The 23060-nt window shown below is 58.0% G+C and overlaps 2 protein-coding genes across 22 annotated transcripts in view; one reads left to right on the top strand and one right to left on the bottom strand.

The window, feature by feature from the left end:
* Positions 1–23060, top strand: part of AP5Z1 (adaptor related protein complex 5 subunit zeta 1) — a 29550-nt gene that overhangs the window by 5860 nt on the left and 630 nt on the right. The window contains exons 2-21 of one of the 13 annotated variants that reach the window (XR_005213513.1): positions 4291–4425; positions 4646–4832; positions 8215–8356; positions 8574–8686; positions 9029–9197; positions 9765–9905; positions 10270–10307; positions 10395–10557; positions 11099–11277; positions 11568–11710; positions 12008–12148; positions 15471–15582; positions 15729–15826; positions 16315–16447; positions 16518–16787; positions 16910–17157; positions 17242–17343; positions 19980–20128; positions 20572–20716; positions 21470–21605. Coding sequence is in view for 9 of the 13 variants with exons in the window: in XM_037813943.1 (XP_037669871.1) it covers positions 4291–4425; positions 4646–4832; positions 8215–8356; positions 8574–8686; positions 9029–9197; positions 9765–9905; positions 10270–10307; positions 10395–10557; positions 11099–11277; positions 11568–11710; positions 12008–12148; positions 15471–15582; positions 15729–15826; positions 16315–16447; positions 16518–16787; positions 16910–17157; positions 17242–17343; positions 19980–20128; positions 21470–21561 (2755 nt within the window). In the remaining 4 variants the exon portion in view is untranslated. Of the gene's footprint in view, positions 1–4290; positions 4426–4645; positions 4833–8214; positions 8357–8573; positions 8687–9028; positions 9198–9764; positions 9906–10269; positions 10308–10394; positions 10558–11098; positions 11278–11567; positions 11711–12007; positions 12149–15470; positions 15583–15728; positions 15827–16314; positions 16448–16517; positions 16788–16909; positions 17158–17241; positions 17542–18266; positions 19827–19861; positions 20129–20571; positions 22572–23060 lie in introns of those variants that run through there. The other 12 variants (XM_037813943.1, XM_037813944.1, XR_005213514.1 and 9 more) reach the window with 12 other exon arrangements.
* RADIL (Rap associating with DIL domain) overlaps positions 17425–23060 on the bottom strand; it is a 69035-nt gene continuing 63399 nt past the window's right edge. For 6 of the 9 annotated variants that reach the window (XM_037813939.1, XM_037813935.1, XM_037813940.1 and 3 more), the window contains 6 exons: positions 19600–19750; positions 19282–19430; positions 18448–18766; positions 18016–18122; positions 17781–17920; positions 17425–17686 (listed from right to left, as the gene is read on the bottom strand). In XM_037813939.1, coding sequence (XP_037669867.1) covers positions 17581–17686; positions 17781–17920; positions 18016–18122; positions 18448–18766; positions 19282–19430; positions 19600–19750 — 972 coding nt within the window. In that variant the 3' untranslated portion in view covers positions 17425–17580. Of the gene's footprint in view, positions 17687–17780; positions 17921–18015; positions 18123–18447; positions 18767–19281; positions 19431–19599; positions 19751–23060 lie in introns of those variants that run through there. The other 3 variants (XM_037813937.1, XR_005213512.1, XM_037813941.1) reach the window with 3 other exon arrangements.

Below are 23060 nucleotides of genomic sequence, written 5' to 3'. Positions count from 1 at the left end.
GTTGTTTGGTGGTTATTGACTTCTAGTTCCATTCCTTTAGGGCTAGAGAATGTGCTTTGAATAATTTCAATTTTTTTAAATTTATTGAGGCTTGTTTTGTGCCCCAGTATATGATCTATCCTGGAAAATGTTCCATGAGCACTAGAGAAGAATGTGTATCATAGTAATTTGGGATGTAATGCTCTATATATGTCTGTTAAGTCTACTTAACTTATCATATTGTTTAGGCTCTCAATTTCCTTATTGGTCCTCTGTCTGTCTATAGGAGAGAGTGATGTATTGAAGTCACCCACTATTATTGTAGAAACGTCTATTGCTTCCTTCAGTTTTGCCAATGTTTGTCTCATATACTTGGGAGCACCTTGATTAGATGCATAAACATTTATGATTGTTGTTTCTTCTTGGTGAATTGTCCCTTTTATTAGTATATAGCGTCCTTCTTTGTCTCTTAGGACATCTTTGCATTTAACGTCTATTTTGTCTGATATTAGTATTGCTACCCCTGCTTGCTTTTGGCTGCAGCTTGCATGGAATATTTTTTTCCATCCTTTCATTTTCAGTCTCTTTCTGTCGCTGGGTCTGAGATGAGCCTCTTGTAAACAACATATTGAGGGATCATACTTTTTAATCCATTCTGCTAATCTGTGTCTTTCAGTTGGGAAGTTTAATCCATTCACATTCAATGTTACTACTGTGAAGGCACTTCTTGAATCAACCATCTTATCCTTTGGTTTTCATTTGTCAGATCTGTTTATTCCCCCTCTTTCTCTCCCTCCCTCTCTCTCTCTCCACCTCCCTTCCCCTCCTCCTCTCTCCCCCTTTCCCTCCCCCTCTTGTTCCTTTAAGTTACCCTTACTAATACTTGTCAGTTCTGTGCCTTTCTCCAGACCTCACTCTCCTTTCTTTTTTTTTCAGCCAGTAGAGCTCCCTTTAGCATTTCTTGTAGGGCAGTTCTCTTGTTAACAAATTCTCTCAGCATTTGTTTGTGAAAATTTTAAACTCTCCCTCAATTTTGAAGGAGAGCTTTGCTGGATAAAGAATTCTTGGCTGGCAATTTTTCTCTTTCAGAATCGTAAATACATCATACCACTGCCTTCTTGCCGCCATGGTGCCCGCTGAGTAGTCAGTACTTAGTCTTTTGTGGTTTCCCTTGTATGTGGTGAATTGCTTTTCTCTTGCTGCTTTCAGAAATGTCTCCTCTTCAGCATTTGACAATTTGATTAGTATAGGTCTCGGAGTAGGTTTATTTGGATTTATTCTATTTGGAGTTCGTTGGGCATCTTTGATTTGCATATTTATGTCATTTAGAAGGGTTGGGAAGTTTTCCTCAACTGTGTCTTTAAATACTCTTTGTAGCTCTTTTATTCCTCTGGGACACCAATGATTCTTATATTTCTTTGCTTCATATTGTCTGTCATTTCCCTGAGATCCATTTCTGATTTTTCAATTTTTTTTCATCATTTGTTCTTTTGTGCATTCGCATTCAATTGTTCGGTACTCTAGTTCATGAACTTAGTCTTTCTTCTGCCTCTTCAAATCTGATGTTGTCTGTCTCTAGTATATTTGTAATTTGATTAATAGTATCTTATTTCTATAAGAGCTGCTATTTTTTAATTTACTCTTTCAAATTCTTCTTTATGCTCTTCTGGAGTCTTCTTGATGTCTTTTATGTCCTTAGCTAGCTTATTGAAGTTGTTTTTGGAGATTTGTGTGTATTTCTTTAATTAATTACTCCACACTCTTTGTCTGGTTTTTGATTTGGTTGTTTGAGTTGTCCATATCTTCTTGTTTCTCCGTGTGCTTTATAATTTTCTGTTGGCTTAGGGGCATTTGCGTATCTTGGTAAGGCTATTTTGGGAAGTGCAGAATTATCTGAGGATTTATGTATAATTCGGCAGAGCTGCAGCTTGCTGGAGTGTGGTTTCCCTGTTCCACCAAGGTGCTCGTGAGTCGCCTTTTACTCTCAGGCCGGCCTTCCTGAACTTGTCATACGCACTGCGTGGAGTCCACACTGGGTGGAAATCCAATCAGTGCACAGTTCTCCATGTGCTCTGGGGACTGCCAGCCCTTTGGCTGTGGGGTGGGCCCTGTGTTGTTTGGCAGGGAGTCCGCTCCAGGGCACAGTGGGTCTGGAGTTCCTGGGGCTGCAGCTGGACAACTCTGGGCCCCTGGGGCTGCGCCTCTCATATCCAGCTCAAATGCTCCGCAGTCCATCTGCTGTTCGCCTGTCAGCCTCTGGGGTTGGGGGCCCCTGGATCTTCCGTGCATTGCCCTCGCCTGTGCACTCCGTGGGCTTCTGTAGTGGAAGAGTAAATGTACCACGAGTCTGCTGAATCCCGAGTTCCCTCCCAGGATCTCTCAGCTGCGGGGCTATGAAGGGTTTTCTCCCCAGCCAGCTGCTGAGCTGGGTTCTCAGGGCGGGACAGGGAAAGCTGCTCCCTCCTGCACTTGGCGGCAGTCCCGGCCGAACACGCTCACCCAGTCCCCTCGGGCGTAGTCTCTGCCTCTCCGTCCACGTCCCCACTGTGTTATGGAAGCCCCGTCCGGCCAGTCGTATCTTGAACTGCTATTCTGGGGTGCATTCTGCCCTTTAGTTTTTTTCATGGAGGAAAAGTTGGCTCTGCCTCTCCTAATCCACCATCTTCCCGGAAGTCCTGTCCATTAGGATTTAAGAGAAATTAATAACCTCTCATTTATGTCTTACTAGTTTTCACTAGATACTTTGCTTTAATTAAGCCTGTGGTTTCTGGTGGTGTTTTAAAATAAATGGCAAAGGTTTGGGAGTTAGGATTTGGAGTAAATTTGTAGTTTCTCAGAAATAGGGAAATTTTTCAGAAATAGGTAAAGGGAGGATGAAGAAAGTTATCAGAAACAGCTCAGGATATAAGCTGAAGAGTGTATCAGCACAGTGGAGCACGGGTGGGGGTGGGCAGCAAGTGTCGGGGGGCCGCCAGGAGGAGACAGCACCTAGCTGGAAGCCCTGAGAGTAAGTGGTGAGTGAACCAGGTGAGGAGGACACGGAGGACACTCCAGGCAGAGGGTCCGTGTGCAGGGGCAGAAGCAAGAGGAAATAGAACTCCAAGGCTGGAGGCTGCAGGAGGGGCCAGACCTTTGTAGGAGTTTGGATTGCAGAGCAGCGGAGAGCCGTTGAAGGGTTTTGCACAGATTGGTCCTTTAGGAAGAGCCACGTAATGTGGAGGCTATGTTGGAGGAGGTCGCATTGGGTGAGGAGGGCTGCCGTGCTGAAAGAGTCTCCATCAGAACCGCAGGCCCTGGCCCAGTAGCTTCCGTGGTCTCCTTCCGTGTCATCACCCCGTTAGACGTAGCACCGGGCCAGTCCCCTCACCTTCCTGTCTCCTTGTCCTTGCCCTGGATATGCCTGTTCTTTTGTCTCTGGGTGACTGAGGCCAACTCTGGTAGTTTAAACAGACAGACAGAAACTTGGGGGCAAGTGGTGCTGGTGGTGAAAACAGATTCATCCCACAGCCTTCAGGAAAGGCAGGAGACCCGAGGAGCCACCCTGGGCCTCCACTCGAGGCTCCTTGAACTGTCTCGTCAGCTTTGTGCATGTTCCAGATGCCAGGTGTCCCCTGCCAAGCGTTCCAGCAAACTCTCTCAGCTTGGAATTCCGGATCCCTGCGCCCAAGCCTCTGATGGGTCCGGAATGGACTTGGCAGGCCCCTGTGGACCCACCAGCTGAGGCCCCGGGGGCGGGGGGGGATACCTTCCCAGAGAGACCCCAGGGGCACCCAGTCTGGTCACTCCTTGGCAAATAACGCTTTCCTGTCTTTGGGATGGAACAGAAACCGAGAAGCAGCTTTCCATTTTGAGACTTCGTTCGATATCTTAACATTGTTGTCAGTGCTCAGTGGACATTTTTTCAATTAAATAAATCGAGGTGTTAAAGAATGTAAGAGGCTTACCTTACACCCTGCCACAGTGTTTGCCCTTCGGTGTGTTCAAGATTTAACTCTTGTTCCCAGAAGTTAAATGCTCATTGAAGGATTCTTTTGAAAAGAAATTCATTTTGGACCAAATTTCCCTTTCTTATGAATGGGTTTCCTAAAGACAACTTGTTTCAGTTCTTCTGTTCACGGAATAGCAAAATCCAGAAGAGGGTTCGTCCCTGAGCAGGTGCAGAGTTACTGGGGCTGCAACTTCGGGGAGATGCATGGGGGGATGGTGCCTGGCCTTGTCTTTGCCAAGCGGGCTCTGTTCGCCTGGTCTAGGAGCCCCCCGCTGCGGCCCTCTCAAGGGATCCAGGCTGCCCACATCCTCTCTCTTGTTCAGGGAGATCCAGGATGAGGAGTTGCAGAAGTTCTGCTCCCGGGTCAGCAAGCTGCTGCAGGAGGACCCGGGGGCCGAGGCGGTGGACTCCCTGCAGAGGCTCTTCCTCATCATCTCGGCCACCAAGTACTCCAGGCGGTGAGCGTGAGGGTGTGCGCGCCGCGGGCGGAGGGAGACTTCTGAGGTGGGTCCCCCTAAACTGGTACCAGAGGGTCCCAGAATGGAGATGCCCATCGCTCTCCCAGAGGGGTCCAGCGGCTTTTCTGGTGACTGGGAGGGCAGCCGCAAGTTCCATGGGATGCCAGGAGCTTCCCGCAGGGCAGGCAGTGCCACCACCTGACTGGCCTCGTTTCCGCAGCCTGGACGAGACTTGCTTGGGCCTGCTGCAGGCCACCCTCTGCCTGCCCTCGTGCCCCGAGCAGCTCCAGGTCCTCTGCGCCGCCGTCCTGAGAGAGGGCGCACCCTGCCACCGCCTGGCCCTGTCGTGCGACTCCACCCAGGACGCCCGGCTGCTGAGCCTGGTGGCCTCCGTGCTGCTGGCCCAGGTAACCAGTGGGGCCCCTCCCAGGCGGCCGCTTGCTCCCCTGGCCCAGGAGAACCAGCGCCTCCCTGTGCTGCCCGGCACCCAGCGGGCTTTGCTCACTCCCAGCTGGGTTCCCTTCCCATCCATCAGTTTCTGGCATGGCCTCGTGTCTGCTGGGAACGCCAGGCACCTGGGGAGTCCGGCACCAAGACTGCCCCCAGCGCCTCCCTGCTCCCCTTGCCCCTCGCCCCTCAGCTCTAGGGACTCGGGCGCATGGCCTGCCGCTGGGGTGGCATTCCCAGGTCACACAAGAGCCCCTTTCCGGCTGCTTCAGGCCATGAGTCGTCACTGTGAGAGGAACTCCGTGGAGGAAATGGCTTCCCTCCTGTGAAGAAACTGCCCAACATGAGCTGACAGGAAGGCCAGGCTCTCGGGGGTCACGACACACCAGCCTGGGTGTGCAGAGTCAGTCCTCACCACTCACAGGTCCCGTGTTTGTGAATGCATTGACTCTCGAGGGTCTCTTACCCATCAGCACCCGTGGCACTGTGCGGTCACTCACGGGCATGCTCAGGTGGCAAAGATTTGGGTCATCCGGCGGACGCACCTGGCCCAGTGGACGAGGCGAGGCTCTGCCTTCTTAGCTCAGCTCAGACTGTCAAGGGCCCTTTCTGTGGTCTCCTAGGGCCACCTTTTTAGCAGGTTTGTGCTTTTTGTGGGTGATTTTGTTGGTGGCCCCCAGCGTGGTGCCGAGGTGCCGTCTGGTGTTCCTAAGAGCAGGAAGGCTGTGATGTGCCTGATGGAAGAAACACGTGTCAGGTTAGCTTGGTTCAGGCACGCGTTTTAGCACTGTTGGCCATGAGTTCCATGTTAATGAACCAACAGTCTGTGTTAAATAAGGTGTCTTTAAACAGCAACACATAACAAGTCGCATATTGATCAGTTGATGGAAACGCTGTCACCAGAGCCTCACAGGGCCCCAGCCCTGAATCTCCCCTGGGAGTATTGGTGGCAACTCGACAGGACACGACCACCATGAGTGATGGGACCGGCTGCCTCCCAGAAGGTCCCTGGGGGAGGTTCGGTTTGCTAACGCTGCCAGAATGCAGTATACCAGGAATGGGTTGGCTTTTACAATGGGGCTTTATTAGCTTACCATTTACAGTTCTAAGGCCATGAAAACATCCAAATTAAAGCCTCAGCAGGCCCAGCACCTTCTCTGAAGACGGGCTGCTGGCGTCCGGGGCACCTGTCACATGGGAAGGCACGTGGCCGGTGTCTGCTGGTCCTTCTCACTGGGTTTGGCTTCTGGCTTCGGTGGCTTTCTCCCTGACCTTCTGTGGGTCCTCGCTTAGCTCTTCTGGGGCTTTTTACTCTGAGCTCTCTCTGGGTGTTTCTCTCTGAGCTCTCTGGGCTTTTTCTGTCTTCTATCCTCATAAAGGACTCCAGTAAAGGATTAAGGCCCACCTTGAATGGGGTGGGTCACATCTCAATCGAAGCAACCTAATCAGAAGGTCCCACCTACACTGGGTCTGCACCCACGGGAGTGGATTTTACAAACGTGGCACTTTCTGGGGTATATAACAGCTTCAGACCAGCACAGGGGGGTTCTGTGTTGCCTTTTGGTGATGCCGGTGAGCCCCAGGGGTGCATGAGTGAACAGCATTCGAAACCTCCGTGTTCCTTGGACAGCCCTGCATCCACTGCAGCTGCCTGCAAAAGTGCCCGGAAGTAGAAAGAACAGCATGACAGACACCCGTCCAGCCCGTTAACCAGCACAGGCCAGTCTTGTTCCTGCTGCACCAACTCCCTTATTGTTGAGGACAAGTCACAGACAGCACAGCATCTGTACCCATTCCCCGTGCTTCTCCTAAGGGAAAGGGCCCTCCTCTCCCCTCCTCTCCTCTCCTCCTCTCCTCTCCTCCTCTCTGTGCAGCTTATTTGTTGTGCAGACTGGCGGGTTGTCCCATGGTCTGACGGCTGGAGCCTCCCAGGGTGGGTTCCTGGCTCTGCTCAACACACTGGTGCTGCTGGTTGGCACATGGCTCAGCTCCAAGGCGGGGGCTTCTGGCAGGCCTGTTCCAGGCCGCCCAAAGTCCCCCTGATGTCAGAGTTTTGGGTGCTCAACGTCCGGACCCACCAGTTCCTCAGGGCTGCCAAAAGCTCTTCTAATCTTATCCTGCCTTCGCTTCACAATTAGCTGACACCCTCTGTGAGCAAAACTCCCTTCACCTGCCCCCTGGTGCCCTCTGTGGAAAGGCAGGCTCTGTGCTGACACTCTCCCTTCACTTATCAGCTCTCACCCTCCAGAGATGACCCACTAGTGGCCGTTTGTCTTTAGCGTCAGTGAGAGCTCACCGATGTGAGCCCATCTGACTGCTGTAATCGGACGCTCAGATCCCCCTGGGGCCAAGGGCATCTGCAGGTGGGCTCCAGGGGCCCAGCCTCACCTGGCCTCAGCCTTTGGTTTCACAGCCCTCGTGCTGCTGCGTGTGGATGATGGTGTTTTAGCTCTGCCCCTGCCGTGGTTTCCAGTTCAGGTCCAGGATGGGCTTTCCTGGCCTCAGTGGCCTCACAGCCGCCTGGCACCGGTCTTATGGGTCGGAGACGGCAGACAGCCACTCAGCAGACGCATGGCCACCTGGGCCAAGTCTCCCGGTGCTGCTGGGAGAGCTTCGAGCACGTGGTTTTGTGGAGCACTGCACACCGTGGCGCCTCCTTCACTCTGCTGCAGAATTTTGTTCCACCTGCTCCACCTAAACACATGCCTGAGACATAAACCTCAGGTGCAGGGAGCTGGGGACTGTGCCTCCTGGGCGCTAGCAACACGCATGCAGGCCTTTGGGGTGCACCAGTGTGTGTGGTGTGGCCTGGGGGGTGCATTTGTGTGCAGTTGTGTGAGTATGGGTATGCATGAGTGTGTGCGTACGTGTACTGCGTGAGCATGTACATGTCTGTGCATGTGTGCGGCTGGTTCTCGGAGCACAAGGCCCTGGGAACTGGCTACGGTGCAGATCCCCCTCGTGGCGGCGGCCACCCACCATCCGGCAGCAGTGCCCAGGGACGGGGCTCACTGGGCCTCGGTCCCGCATGGCCACCCAAGCTTGAGGTGGCAGCAGCCTCAGCCTCCCTGCCCTGCGTGCCCGCGGCCCCGCCTTCCTGCCCTGCCTGCCTTCTCGTGTGCGGTCGGGGTGTCTGCCACGCACCCCAAGGTCTCGCGGAGTCACTGCTCTGGGCTGTAACTGTTACCTGGCTCGTGCCCATGGTGGCGAGGGTGTGTGCTGCGCAAGCGAGGCACCCCCACCCCCAGGGGCTCCTGAGAAGCGGGTGCCTTCAGGAGCTCTGGACAGGTTCCTGTGGGCTGGGGTGGGGGATCGCAGCGTCGGCCCGTGTTTGACTCGAAGGGTCGCCAGGACGAGGTCCGACGCGTGGCCCGGCGTGTTCTGGAACTCCTGGGCGGTCGGCAGCCTGAGGGGCCCAGTCTCCGGCACCTGCTGCCTGTTGTGTCGAAGGTCGTGCGCCTCGCCCCCGGAGTCCTCCACGAAGGTATGTGAGGCCGAGGGGCGGCCCAGAGGGGCTCGTCGTCTCTCCGCTCCTTGTCTGTGGCCGGCAGTTTGGACTGAGATAGACGTGCACGGGGGTGGGATGGGGCGAGGTGGCCTGCGGCCCAGGCACATGCCCAGGAGTCTCCCTGGCAACCCCCCAGTGCCCCAAGTTGGCCGCAGGAATAACCTGCTCCTCACAGAACCCCATCCCCCTGCAGACCAGGCCGCCCTGCTCAGCCGCAGGCTAGCCGACTGGCTCCGCCATGCCAGTGTCCAGCCGGGGCCCACGCCGTCCTTAGGAGGCTTCTTCTCCACGCCCAGAGCCCGGCAGGTGAGGCCCACGGACCTGCCCACGTGGCCAGCCGGACGCAGTCACAGCTGAGACAGGGGCCTGGGGTCGGTGGCTTCTGCCGCCGCGAACGAGGCTGTGCATGGCTGGAAACTGGGTTTCTCCTCTAAGTGCTTGTGTTTGGGGGGCTCATGCAGGGGGGCCGGGGACGGTGTCGCTCTTCTGGCGAACACGGGGTGGGCAGCTGCACACAGCACTGGGCCCAAGGACGAGGCAGGCGGAGAGCTCGGCCCTCAGCCCTGGCCTGCGCTCCCACCATGCTCGCTGCAGTCTCGGGGGCCTGCATGCCCAGGAGCCCTGAGCCCCGTCCCTTGCACCCCGCAGCCCGGCCCCATCACTGAGGTGGATGGGGCAGTGGCCACGGACTTCTTCACGGTGCTCTCCACGGCCCAGCGCTGCACTGAGGACCAGCGGCTGCATGTGCAGGCCTTCTCCATGCTGCGGACCTGGCTGGTGCTCGGCGGTCCCGCACGACCAGACACCCCCGACTCGGGTACCCAGGGCGGGCCGGGGACGCCAAAGCCAGACGGGCACTCGGGGACCTGATGGGTCACCAGGGACTGACAGTATGCCAGGGTCGAATGGGACAGACAGGGACACGGGTCAGCAGGGAATGGGCAGGGGGCCAGGGAGAGACGGGGCCCTGGGAATAGATGGGGCCCACCAGGGACACCAGGGCCAGGGGGCAGTGCTGAGGCTGGACCAGGAGGATATGGGATGATGTACAGACAGTCAGGGCTGGGCCAGGGACACTGGGGCCAGGCGGCCGGGCAGCAGAGGCTGAGCCCATGGGCCCGGGGACGTCCCCGCCTTGCTGGAGGCACCATCGCACCCAGCCTCTCCAGCCCTGGTCGCCTTCCGCTGATAGTAACAAGGGTGTGGAGAGGCAAGAGTTACTGGCAGAGGTTGACAAGGTCACTGAGGATTCTGCGCCCGTCACCTCTCAAGGATTAGGAAATCGCAGCTGACTAGCGGCCTAGGCGCTGCATGGGGGGGTCCCAGGCTTTGGCGCCAGCCTGCGTGAGCGTGTACTGCTGAGCGGGTCCTTGTTCCTCCACAGATGAACGATCGGAGCTGGAGGGCTCCACCACATCCGTGTTGTCCACGGCCCCCGCCGCCAGCCGCCTGCTGCCCCCCCAGGAGTGGCTCCGAGAGAAGGCCTTCGAGTACTGCCAGCGCCTCATCGAGCAGAGCAACCGGCGTGAGTGCCTTCGTGTCTGGAACATTCCCTCCTGGAGCACATGGCCGGGGCCGTCTTGTGGCCCTCTGGGGATGGCCTCCAGCCCCCGTCAGGGCCGCTCGGGTGGGCAGTGTCACCAGGAAGCCAGATCTCCCAGTGGGGCTCTTCGTTTCCGGGGAAATCTGAGGTTGCGCTGTTCTGGGAGGGTGTCCTCAGAACCCCCCAACACCCCTTCCACCCATCCTGGGCCGGCTCCTTTGTTGATGTCCTCCCTGGGGGACTGGGGGACGTGTCCCCGGGAGCCGTGGGGTCCCAGTGCCCCGCCCCACCCCACCCCCTGAGCTCTCAGGACACGGGCTGCTGCCCTGACTCAGCTCCTCGCCAGGTGCCCTGCGGAAAGGGGATGCAGATCTGCAGAAGGCTGTAAGTGCCAGGGCCAAGGTGGGTGGCAGGCGAGCAGCGGGCAGCAGGCAGCCCTGACCGCGCTGATTGGGTCCGGGGTCCCCACAGTGCCTGGTGGAGGCCGTGCTTGTCCTGGACCAGCTGTGCAGGCAGGAGCCAACTTTCCTCTACCGGACCCTGTCCAGCCTCAAGGCCCTGCATGGGCGGCTGCGAGGGGACCCAGCCCACGCCCAGGCCCTGCTGCCCATCGCCCAGTTCTTCCTCAACCACAGTGAGCTCTGACCACATTCCGGGGCGCCCTGGGGACCCCTGCCTGCCAGTCACGGCTCCCCGAGGCCGAGGCGCTGGCCTCACCGCACGTGCATCATGCTGTTTTGAAGGGCGGGTTCTTGCTTGGGCAGCTCTTTCCCTTTTTTTCCTGCTCAGGCCCTTACTTCCCTCAGGGAGTGCTGACGCTAGATGATAATGACCATTTTAATGAATTTTTCTAACAAAATAAGATGATGTCAACCTTGCATCAGTCTTAAGACTTTTTACCGTGCGCCTAGCTTGCCAGAAGTCAAGGATGCAGCACTTACTAAAGGATGTTTTGTGTAATTTGGGTCAGAGAAACTGGTGCCAAAGATGTTGGGAGCGGCAGATTTCATACGTGCAGGACTTCTCAGAGCCTTTAGTGTCCTCACCGTACTTGACTCATTTGACCCTGAGCCTTCCCGCGAGCCTCGGGTGGCAACAGAGAAGCATCTCGGGATGAGCTGAACTGCCCGTGCCGGGCTGTGCATGCTGAGTGGCTGGGGGGCCGGGCCTTTCAGGCGAGGCGGCTGCCGTGGACTCAGATGCCATCTGCCAGCACCTGCTCACCTGGGTCCCCGCAGAGCTCTTCCACTGCCCGATGCTGGCCTTCGAGCTCGTCCAGTTCTGCAGGGACAACCTTCACTTCCTCAGCAGAACCCCCAGCCTCCTCGGGCAGAGCTTCCCCAACCTCCTCAAGGCACGTGGCTCGTTCTCGGCCCGGGCGGGGGCCAGGGGACAGCGATGCCCTGGGGTGGCATCACGTGAACCTCGGGTCACCCCATTCTCCTCTTTCGTTCACACCACACGGGAGGGCCTTCCAGCCCAGGGGCGGCAGGTGGGAGAGCGGGCGGCTGCAGCCGCGACTGGTTTAGTTGTCGGTATGAAAGTGAAGGCAGAACCCTCCCGGGGAGTCCCTCCAGCCTCGGGGTTCCGACGAGGCGTGAGGAGTGCTGGTTTGCGGCTGCAGTCGAGGTCCCGCTCCCCCAGCTCCTGGCCTGGCACAGCCCGGCCCTCACTGCTGACTTCCTGGCACTCCTCCCGGCGCTGGTGGACACCCGCACTGCCGTGGAGATGCTGCAGGCGCTACTGGACCTGCCGTGCCTGACCGCAGCCTTGGACCTGCAGCTTGGGTGAGCCCTGGGCCGCCCGCCCCGGACCCTCCCGTGGCCCCTCCCCGCTCCGCAGTGTGCCTCGCCTCTCCTGCCCCGGCAGGGCCCCCAGAGGCCTTGTGCCCCACAGCCCAGTGCTCCCGGCTGGGCGGGGCCCTGGCTGCTCAGTGCCGTGTACTCGTGCCTCTCCCCACCCCCGAGAAGGGTGACCGTGACAGCAGGGGCCAAACAGGACCCCAGCTGCCTGTGCCTTAGCCTGCATCTGAGCCTGAACCCGAGCCCAGGGCCGTGCCCGAGCCGCCTCTGCTTTGCCCACAGGTCATCGCAGGGCGCAGCAGAAAGGCCCCTCTGGGACGCCTCCCCCAGGACCACCGGCTGCCTGGAGGGCTTCCGCGACCCCCAGTTCCAAGGTCTCTTCCAGTACCTGCTCCGGGCCAGGGCTGGGGGCGCCACAAAGAGGTGAGCCGGGCGCCTGCCCCTGGGGCTGGGGCACCCTGAGACCGGGAAGGGGGGCCCTGCCGGACGGCCTGGGGGGCAGCCCATGTGTGTCACGGCCATCCGGTCCCTGCCCTCAGCCCCATTTCTGAACTGGCTGCTTGTGGCGGACCCCCACACTTGCCCAGGGCTTGCCGGGCGCCGGGCTTTCCGTTCTGCTCTTTTCTTTTTCCTTACTGGAGCAGTGGAAGGCTTAGGAAGAGTGATGCTGAGAGCACAGCATGCCCCCCACCCCACCCCGCCCCACCGTCAGAGCCCTGCGCTGTGCGGTGGCCATCACAGCTGATGTCAAACCCATAACTGCAGCCCGTGGTGTATGCTGGGGGTCGCGTGTCCCGTTGTGTGGGTCTACGGTTTCCTTAAAGTTCTTACTCTAGTAATACGTTCACAACATGAGACTTACCATTGCAGTCACTGTGGTCTGTACAGTTCGGGGTGGTGATTATATTCATGACGTCAAGTGACCTTCACCACCATCCACGACCAAAGCGTTTTCATCCCCCCAGACAGAAACTCGACTAATTAAGCAGTAACTCCCCATTCCCCACCCCTGGTAACCTGTATTCTAGTTGCTGGCTTGATTAATTTGCATATTTTAATTTAATTAGTTTGTACTAGCGAGATCAGACAGGGCCTGCCTTTTTGTGTCTGGCTTGTTTCATTCACCGCAAGGCCTTCAGGGACCGTCCCCGTGGCCTGGTCCGAGCGTCCTCTGTTCTGGCCGAGCGATTCTGTGGTCTGGATGGCCACACTTGGTTTATCCGTGTGTCCGTCAGCAGACAGCCCGGGCTGCATCCGCCTTTGGCTCTGGTGAATAGTGTCGCTGGGAGCATGGCGTGCGGGATCGGTTTGAGTCCCAATTTTAGTTCTCTGCGGTGGATGCCTCAGAGTGGGACGGGCGGGTCACAGGGCACTTCTGAACCTCATTTCCTGAGGGAACCGCCCGTCTGTCCTCCAGGGCAGCCTTCCGCTTTCCCCTCCCTCCAGCAGTGTCCTCCCCGACACTGGTTATTTTCCGGGTCTCTTCTTTAGGATAGCGTGGCCTGGCACTTCACCGTGGGCATCATTTGTAGTCCCCGTGACCAGGGAGGCAGCACATCTTCTCATGTGCTTTCTGACCTTTTGGCTCCCTGCCTTGAAGGAATGTCTATTCACGTCTGCTTTGCCCATTTTTAAATTGGGTTACTTTTCTTTTTGTTGTTGAGTTGTAGGAGTTCTTTACATATTCTGAATATTAAACCCTTACTGGATATGTGGTTTCCAAATATTTTCTTCCATTCTGTTGATTGCCTTTTTACTTTCTTGATAATCTCTTTAGGTGCACAGTTGGACTTTGAAGTCCAATTTTACCAGGGTTTTTTCTTGTTTGCTTGTGCATTTGGTGTAAAATCTAAGAATCCATTGCCTAATAAAACATCCTGAAGACGCTCCCGTTTTCTTCTAAGAGTTTTATGGTTATAGTTCTTAGAATTAGGTCTTTGGTCCATTTCAAGTTAATTTTTTGTATATGGTGGGATAGCAGTCCACCTTCATTCTTTTGCATGTGGATATCCAGTTTTCCCAGCACCATTTGTGGAAGAGATTGTTCTTTCCCCATTGAGTGGACTTGGCATCCTTGTCAAAAATCAGTTGGCCATAGATGTGAGTGTTCTAGTTTGCTAATGCTGCCGGAATGCAAAACACCAGAGATGGATTGGCTTTTATAAAACGGGGTTTATTTGGTTACACAGTTACAGTCTTAAGGCCATAAAATGTCCAAGGTAATGCATCAACAATCAGGTACCTTCACCGGAGGATGGCCAATGACTCTGGAAAACCTCTGTTAGCTGGGAAGGCACATGGCTGGTGTCTGCTCTGGAGTTCTGGTTTCAAAATGACTTTCTCCCAGAACGTTCCTCTCTAGGCTTCAGTTTCTCTCCAAAATGTCGCTCTCCGTTGCTCTTCAAAATGTCACTCACAGCTGCACTGAGCTCCCTCTGCCCATCAGCTCATTTATATGGCTCCACTGATCAAGGCCCACCCTGAATGGGTGGGGCACACCTCCATGCAAACAACCCAATCCAAACGTTCCAACCCAATCCCCACTAACATGTCTGCCCCCCAAGACTGCACCAAAGAACATGGCTTTTTCTGGGAGACATAATACATTCAAACCAGCACAGGGAGGATTTATTTCTAAACTCTTGATTCCATTGGTCTTTGTCTTGTGACAGTACCGTGCTGTTTTGATTACTGTAGTTTTTATAGTAAGTTTTAAAATCAAGACGGGTGAGTCTTCCAATTTCATTCTTCCTCGAGATGGTTTTGGCTACTCAGGTCTCTTTACTCTTCTGTCTGAATTTGATGACTAGTGTTTCCATTTCTGTAGAGAAGACAGAATTTTGATCGAGATTGCACTGAGTGTGTAAGTCACTTTGGGTACAGTTGACATCTCACTAATGTTTAGCCTTCGAATCCATGAACCAACACAATAAATGTCCTTCCATTTGTTGAGGTCGTCTTGGATTTCCTTCAGCAATATTTTAGACTTCCATGTACAAATCCCTTATGTCTTTGGTTAAATCTGTTCATAGATACGTGATTCTTTTCAGTCACTATTGTAAATGGAAATTTTTCTTGATTTCATTTTCAGATTGTTCATTGCTAGTGTGTAGGGAAACCACTGAGTTTTGCACGTTGACCATATAACTCACCACTTCGCTGAATTTGTGTATTAGCTCTAGGGGCTTTGTTGTGGATTTGGGGGGATTTTCTATTTACAGGATCATGTTATCTGCAAATAGGGAAAGTTTTACTTCTTCCTTTCCAGTGTGGAGGACTTTTCTTTCCCTTTCTTACCCACTTGCTCCGGCCAGAGCGTCCTTTAATTACGTCACAGCCCTGTGCAGAAGGGGCAGCTACTACCCCGTTTTTTCAGGTGGGGAAACTGAGACTTAGCACACGCCAGGCTGTGGGAGACAGGCCCAGAGAGCAGGCCCCCGAGTCCCAGCTCTGCTGCCCACCCCGCTGTCTCAGTGGCCTCTCCTGACTGCTCCAAGCACCGGATGCCACCTCCCAGGAGTGGGCTGCGCCAAGGGACAAAGGGCGGGGAGAGCAGGGCGATGCCCACGAGGGGGTGAGGGAGGCAAAGGCGTGGCCTCCTTTGCTAGGCGCAGGGCCAGGTCTCCGCAGGGGGTTCAACACGGGACCCCGGCCCTTTTACCGTGGGCCCAGTCCTGCGGATTTGGAAATGGTGGGGGTCAGGGGTGGGGGCTGGGCGAGCTGCTCAGGAGCCGTGTGTTCCCAGGCTGGCTCCACTGCACCAGCTGCTGCAGCCCATGGCCAGCTGCGCCCGGGTGGCCCACTGCGCCCAGGCCGTCCCCACCTTGCTGCAGGGGTTCTTCGCCGTGGCAGCCCAGGTGAGCCCCAGGGAGGCCCCCTGCCCGCAGAGCTGCCCGCACCTCCCTCTTCCCTCGGCCTGCCCTCTCCCCAGTCCTTCCCAATTGAGGGGTGCAGACCCAAGGGTATGGGGGTGCAGGGCCTGCCTCCTCTCCTTGCTCCCCAGTTTGTTGACGGGGCTCTGGCCGACCAGCTAGTGCTGCTGTTGCTGGAGAGAAGCAACTCGCTCTTCCCAGTCCCAGGGTATGAGGCCCAGGTGCACAGGTACGGGCACCCTGATCCCCCACTCTTGGGGCCTCCACCCTTCCTGGAGCTTAAGGCCTCCTGGGCTGGGGGTCTCAGCTCCCCTAGGCACATCTCGCTGGCACCGTATATCCAGCATGTCCAAGCCCAGATTCCTGAAGGGCCTCATTCTGTCCCTCCAGCCCCACTGGCCCGGGCTGGGGCCCCCCTCCTTCTGTCAAGTCTGAGGCCCCTTCTGTGGTCTCCAGTCCCACTGCCTCCCCAGGCCTGGTTCTAGGCCCACGGCTCCCCTTTCGCAGTCCAGATCTCTCCCCGTCCTTCCTCTCCCAAATCTGCCACCTTCAGCGCAAGCTCCCCCTCCACAGAGCCTTCCGGACCGCCTTGCCCCAGGGTTCAGCCCTCAAGGGGTGAAGGGCATCCCCTGGCCAGACACCAGGCTCCTTTGGGGAGGGAGTGTGGGGTGGGGGCCCTGGCCAGAGCACTCAGCAGCCCACCCCTCACCCGGGCAGAGTGATGAGCTCGCAGCTCCTGGCTCTGTGCCGGCTGCGCCCGGCCCTGGTGGTGGACCTGGCCCGAGAGCTCCTCGACTTCGTGGGCAGCGTAGGAAGCGTCTGCAGCAAGGAAAGCGTGTTCACGAGTGTGGTGAGCAGCCCTCCTCCCCATCCCCTGTCCCCTCGGGGACTGTGTGGCACTGACACTCTGTCCCTGCCAGGTGTGGGCCATTGGCGAGTACCTGTCGGGGGCCTACAACAGGCGCTGCACCGTGGAGCAGATCAACAGGCTCTTTGAAGCCCTGGAGGCCCTGCTGTTCGAGCTCACCCAGGCCCGGCCCTCCGCTGCCCTCCCCAGGTGTCCGCCCCGCGTCGCCGCTGTGCTGATGACCACGCTGACCAAGCTGGCCTCCCGCAGCCAAGACCTGATCCCCAGGTGCCTGCCTGGAAGCAGGGATGGGGCCATACCGCCTCAGGGGCAGAGGACGCGGGTGAGGCAGAAGGAAGAGCTGTGTGTGGCCACAGGGGCCATGGGGCCCCTCAAATTGCCCCCAGACCTTCTCCGTGCCAGGGCCTGCAGCTGACCGCCCAGCCCTTTGTTCCTTGGTCCCAGGGTCTCTCTGCTGCTGTCAAAGCTGAGGGCCCAGAGCCCGGCCGAGCACTGCAGGGAGGACGTGGGTGCCGTGCACACGCGAGCCACGGAGCTGCTGAACCTGCTCAAGATGCCCAGCGTGGCCCAGTTCGCACTCTCGCCAGGCGCGGAGGTCTGCTGTCCCCGCTACCACCGGGACACAACCACGGCCCTGCCCCTGGCCCTGCGCACGGCCAGCCAGCTGGTGGAGAAGGAGGCTGCCTCCCGGGGTGAGGGGCCTGGCCAGGGTCAGACACCCTCAGAAAGGCTGGTCCAGAACATTCCGTGTCCTACCAGCGCTGTCTCCCTTCCAGACCCTGGCTTTTGAGACTGCTGAGTGATGGGATGAGAAAGGACCGGCCGGTGCCCGACGTGTGGCCTTCTGCAGGCTGGAGGGAACAGAGGCGTCCGCCAGAGTAAGTCCATCCTCACAGTGAGCGCTGCCCGTGCGGCCACCAGGTCTCAGAGCCAGGCAGGGGGCGCGACAAGGGCCCCACTGAGAATGTGAAAGATACTTTATTGAATCTATATTTCTCCATTAGAATCTTTAAACATAAAAGCTTTTGTAACAACACAACTGTTTGTATAAATAATAAATTAACTGTTAGGAGGCACCGTGCGTCTCGGTGACGACAACCCCTGCAGGAGCTGCCCTAGGAGTGGGGTGTGCGGAGGTGGATTTTCTTAGTCGTTTCCATGTCAGACTTGGCAACTAGAAACCGCATCTTCTTCCCCCCCTGGCGGATCAGGTCCACAGCTCTGGAAGCACGGGAGGGAGGGAGAGTGAGGAGGGGGTGCAAGAGGGCCTTGGTGACACTCTCCCCAGGAGCCCCCCAAGAGGGCAGGTGGGCACCTCCGGTAGCCGAGCCCCACCAGGCTGGCACCGTTCACCTCCAGGATGCGGTCTCCCAGCGACAGGCGCCCGTCACAGGCCGCAGGGCTGCCAGGGAGCAGGGTCTGGACGTAGAGCCCGGGGGCGCCCTGGGGTGTGTGCTGCGGACAGAAGCAGGGCTCTCAGCTCCAGGGCTGCCTCCAAGACGGACACCCTCCATCCAGGTTCAGGCAGCCACCCCACAACCCGGGCTCACCAGGCCATCAATGAGGCCAAGGCCCAGCCCCGAGGGGCCTCGCTCCAGCTCCACCAGGAAGACACAGCAGGACTCCTCGGGGCTGGAGCTGCGGCTGGAGGGGTCTCCTGGGTGGGCAAGAAGAGGGCAGGTGGGAGAGTAGCCCCTGGCTACAAGAGACCAGCCCCAGGCTCAGGACAGGAACGTGGGGTCAGCTTAGCCACCTCGAGCTCTGCACAGACCCAGCACCTTCTGGAGCCTCCTCCCCACAGTCCCAGCCAGTCCTGTCCCACGTACCGCAGTCTGCAGGGCATGTCGGCAGCAACGGGCTTCCCTGCCCCCCAGTTCCTGGGCTGCGTGACTGAGAAATGGGGACTCTGCAGCTCTACTCTCCCACCTGGGAGGTGCCATGATGAGGGCCTTGTTCACAGGTGAGGGGCAGGATTTTCTCACCTTTCGGAGCCATGCCCCACGGGCTGCCAAGTCCATTCCTCTGCCCTTCTGGGAGCATCTGCCCACAGGGGCCGCCGGGCTCGAGTTCGAGCGGGGTGCTGGGGGGTGTGAGCAGGCACGAGGCGTCCGTGGGCACGGGGCCTGCCTGGGCGCTCCCACGGATGGGTGGTCTTCCTGGAGGGCCCTGGGCCCAGGGAGCCACACCAGGAGGAGGCGAGTGTGCGGGGCCAGCTTCTTGGGTGCCCCTGCTCCTGGGGTCCAGGAGGTCCCCGGAAGCCAGGGTGCAGTGCCGGCCATCGGGGGCGGCATGGGCTGGGCCCTGAGAAGGGAGGGGCAGCCCGTGGCTGCAGTGTCCGGGTGCCACCGGCCTCATGCCCTCACCGGGGCCCCTGCTCAGAGTTGGCACCAGGCCGGGGGGTGCCTCACGGTCCTACCTCCTGGCCCCCCACCCGGCCAGAGGGCTCAGGACTGTCACCCCTTCTGCTCTGAAGGGGCCTCGATGCCAGCTGGGCCCCTCCCAATTACAGGGCTCTCTATGGTGAAAAATTGGAGAAACCTATCTTCAGATTCACCACATTTAGAAATAGAGCAGGTATGCGGTTTTTACTGCATTTGGGGAGCACGGCTGCAGCTCGGACACAAAACACACCACACCCTGCCTGGAAGCCAAAGGGTGGCTGGGGCGTGGCCCTTGGGAACGAGGGGTGCGAACTCCAGGGCATGTTGGGCACCTTCCTGCTCCCTGCCCCGTGACTTGAGGCGGAGCTGGGCCTGCATCCCCCAGACCACCCGCTGGGGGCTGCTGGCCAGCACCCCCATACCCTCAGGCCCCACCTGGCTCTGCAGCCCCTGCAGGAAGTGGCGGAGGTGGAGGACATGCTGGTAGAGGCTGTCGTCCACGCAGTCGGCCTCTGGGTCCACCTGGAAGCCTCCACTCGGCAGGACAATGGGGGGTGGGTTCTCGTAGGACTCCAGGACGGCCTCTGCGGGGGTGCGGGGGTCTGCCTGGGCAGGGCTGGGTGGCTGTACCCAGGGCCCCCCGGGGGAGAGCTTGCTCCCACCTCACAGTGGGCAAATGGGGGCTCCACCCGGGCCGGTCCCACCATCTGTAAGTCCTCCGTGCCCTCCCGCTGCCCGCCAAGGCAGGGCTACCTGGCTTGAGGGCGTCGGAGCTCTCCTGGGTGCCCGGCTCCCAGGCGCTCACGGGGCCCATGGCGGAGGCCAGCTGGTACCGCGTCAGCAGCCGGTGGAGCTGCGCCGGGCTCAGGGCGGGGAATCTGGTGCGCAGGGCGGCCCAGGGCATCTGTGCAACGAGAGGCCCCTTAGCGGGGTGCAGGCTCCCCAGAGGTGCGGGGCCAGCACAACCCCCACTCAGGGCCGCCCCGAGCTGAGTCCCCACATGCGGCCCCTGCAGGCCGAGGGAGCTGCCTCGGGGCTGCCTGTGAACGCACACCCCCAGCATGGACTCCAGATGAGGCCACTGGGAAGCCGAGGAGGGCGCACCCTCCACCATAGACCCTTGGCTCATGCAGAACAGACATGCGAGCCCCCAGCCATTCGGCGAAATTCAAACAAACGGCTCCAATTCAAACAAACACCCAGAGGACAGGTCCCCAGCTGGGCAGCCGCTGCGCCGTCACCAGGGGCTTGGCAGGACGCCCACCACGGCCAGCGACAGATGGTGAGTGGACCCCCAGCACAGCTGCCCCGGGCGCCCCCCTCCACCGGCCTTTGCCCCCAGGGCGGCCCCTCCACGCATGGGCACAGCTCGGCCAGGTGGCCTCAGGCCCGGTGTCACAGCCCTGCGTAAACACCGCCGCCACTGGGCCACGCGTTCCTTTTCCTGGACAACCTGTTAAGATTCCCAGAGTTCCTGATGGACTTCCGGGGGTCTGGCCTCACCTCCTCTGCCCGCATGACTAATGCACTAACTGAACCCAGACTGCTCCCCGATGCTTAGACGCAAGGATATCCGTGGCCACACCTTCCCGGAGGACCCCCCAAAGCCTCAGCCTGCTCGCGCGGGGCTGGGGCCACCCCTGCCTGACGCCCGACAGTCACCCTCAACCCTCCTTCACCAGAATTCAGGGTCTTCCTTCTTTTTTCTTGGTGCCCACTTTCCAGAACCTATTTATCGTTTCTGGGTCTGGCCCTCATTTGGTGAAACATCTTCCAATGGACTCCTGAGGACGGTGCTTTGAAGAAATGTGTCGACTCTGAGTCTTGGAAACTCTTCATTCCACCCTCACTCCTGACCAATAGTCTGCAGGTCTCGAATTCTCAGGAACGTGCGGGTAGCTCCTCGGTCGCGGCTTCCCATGCTGTGAGCAGTCTGAAGCCGCTGGGAAGCTGGTCTCGAGCTGGCTCCCCGGCTCTGAAGTTCACGGCACTGGGCCTCACGGGAGACCTTCTCCGCCGCGGTGCCTTTTCCTCCGGGTCCCCCGTTGGCTGTGCTGCGTTAGACACCAGGCCCCTCGGTGCTGGGCAGCTGCCTTGGTTTACCTTTGATCACATCCTCGCTGCCATTTTCTGGGTTCCTAATTTGGAGGTTGGGCCTCATAGACTGGTCCTTTAATTTTCCTTTTTCCTTTCTTTCTCACTGTTTCTCGATTCTACCGCCAACATCAGGAGGGCTGAGCTATGGTTATAAACAATGTCCTGGAGGAGCAGTTACCCACGTGTCCCGGCTGTGGGGATCCCTGGGGATCCCTCTGGTTCTGAGCACCCTGGAACCCTGCCTCCCGTCCCCGCAGCCCTTCCCAGGGGTGGTGCTGGGGGCAGAGCCCACAATCCGTGCAGCAGACCTTCCCGGCCGGAGCGGAGCCCACGTGGGTGGTTTCCTAGACTCTACCTCCCAGGCCTGCAGTGGAGTTCTCCATCTTGGGCTTTCCTGTTTTTAGTTTCCAAAATTTTGTTCTTATTCTCTTATTTGTAGCATCCTATTTTTTAAATGAATCCTAAATCTTCTCTTATCTCTATGAGAAAACGTGATTGTTCAAAAGGTTCTCTTCTCCCTCAACAGTCTGTTCCAGGGCTCAGCAAGCTCTGGCCTGGGGCCTGCATTTGGAGGGCCTCCATCAGTCAGGAATGCTTTTTACATCTCCGAAGGGTTAAAAATACGGATCTACGTGCACCACAACCTCTGCGGGCCACAGAGCCTACACCCACCCTGACCCCCGACAGAGCCACGCCGTCCCCTCAGCCGCCTCCTGCTGTGCTGTCCGCTGCCTCTCTCCCAGGAGCTTTCTGGAGCACACCTGCTGCTCGCTCCTGTTTTTGAACAGGGTGCAAACGCTCTGCCGGGAAGCTCCCAGCCTGGAGCTGGGTGGGTGTGGGACCCCCGGCATCAGCCTCCTTCTCTCACCTTGGCCAGCCGTGACCCCTCGGGCTGCTAAACTGGCACCCCCCGCCCCCCGCATGGATGGGGTGCCTTCCAGTGAGGCCCTGGCCCGGGTTTCGGCTGCGCCCGCCTGCCAGCCCTCCCCAAGTGCGTCTCTAGCCCGTGAGCAGCAGGTGTGCCCTGCATTCTCTCGCCAGCATCGGCCCCTGCCGGGAGGAGCTGGACCCTCAGCCTCACGGTGGCTCCCCGGCGCAACCGGCATCCCAGCGTGAAGTGGCTGCAGGCCCAGCGTGGCTCCTGGTGGCGCTCCCTCCGCGGCCTCACCCTGCTGCTTCGGCAGCCCCGATGCCTCTAAACGACTGGTCGGTGGCCGGGTGCAGGCTCACCACGGGCTCTGGCCCGCGGCACAGCTCTCAGGGTTTCGCACAATATCTGCTTTGCAAGCCCACAACTTCTCTAAGAGAGAAAGGAAAACCATCAAGCTCTTCTGTCCTGGCCCCATCTTCATCACCGTCCAGGGTCCCTGGTGCCACCAGAGCCTGCGGGCGGCTCGCTGTGAGCTGGGCTGCTTCTCGGGAGTCACCCTTCTCCGCTCGGCTCGTTACCCAGAGAGGAGGTGCTAGTTACCACCTGCTTTGTAGCTTCCAGAGTATCGCGGCTGTGCTGGTTTGAATGTATTATGTCCCCAGAAAAAGCCATATTCTTTGATGCAATCTCGTGGGGCAGACGTATTAGTGGGGATTAAGTTGGAACGTTTGGATTAGGTTGTTTGCATGGAAATGCGCCCCACCCAGCTGTGGGTGATGACTCTGATGAGATAACTTCCATGGAGGCGTGGCCCCACCCATTCAGGGTGGGCCTTGATCAGGGGAGCCATATAAATGAGCTGATGGGCAGAGGGAGCTCAGTGCAGCTGTGAGTGACATTTTGAAGAGGAGCCACAGCCAAGAGGGACACTTTGAAGAAAGCACAGAAGCTGCAGATGAGAGACAGTTTGGGGACGGCAGTTGAAAGCAGACTCTTGCTCCAGAGAAGCTAAGAAAGGATTAATGCCCCAAGAGCAACTAAGAGTGACATTTTTGAGGAACTGCAGCCTAGAGAGGAACATCCTGGGAGAAAGCCATTTTGAAACTAGAACTTTGGAGCAGATGCCAGCCACGTGCCTTCCCAGCTAACAGAGGTTTTCCGGACGCCATTGGCCATCCTCCAGTGAAGGTACCCGATTGCTGATGCCTTACCTTGGACACTTTATGGCCTTAAGACTGTAACTGTG

This window comes from Choloepus didactylus, chromosome 21 (assembly GCF_015220235.1).
Source record: "Choloepus didactylus isolate mChoDid1 chromosome 21, mChoDid1.pri, whole genome shotgun sequence".
Lineage (NCBI taxonomy): Eukaryota > Metazoa > Chordata > Mammalia > Pilosa > Megalonychidae > Choloepus > Choloepus didactylus.
Note: the sequence above shows the minus strand (reverse complement) of the source record. Positions and strands in the feature narration are given on the sequence as shown.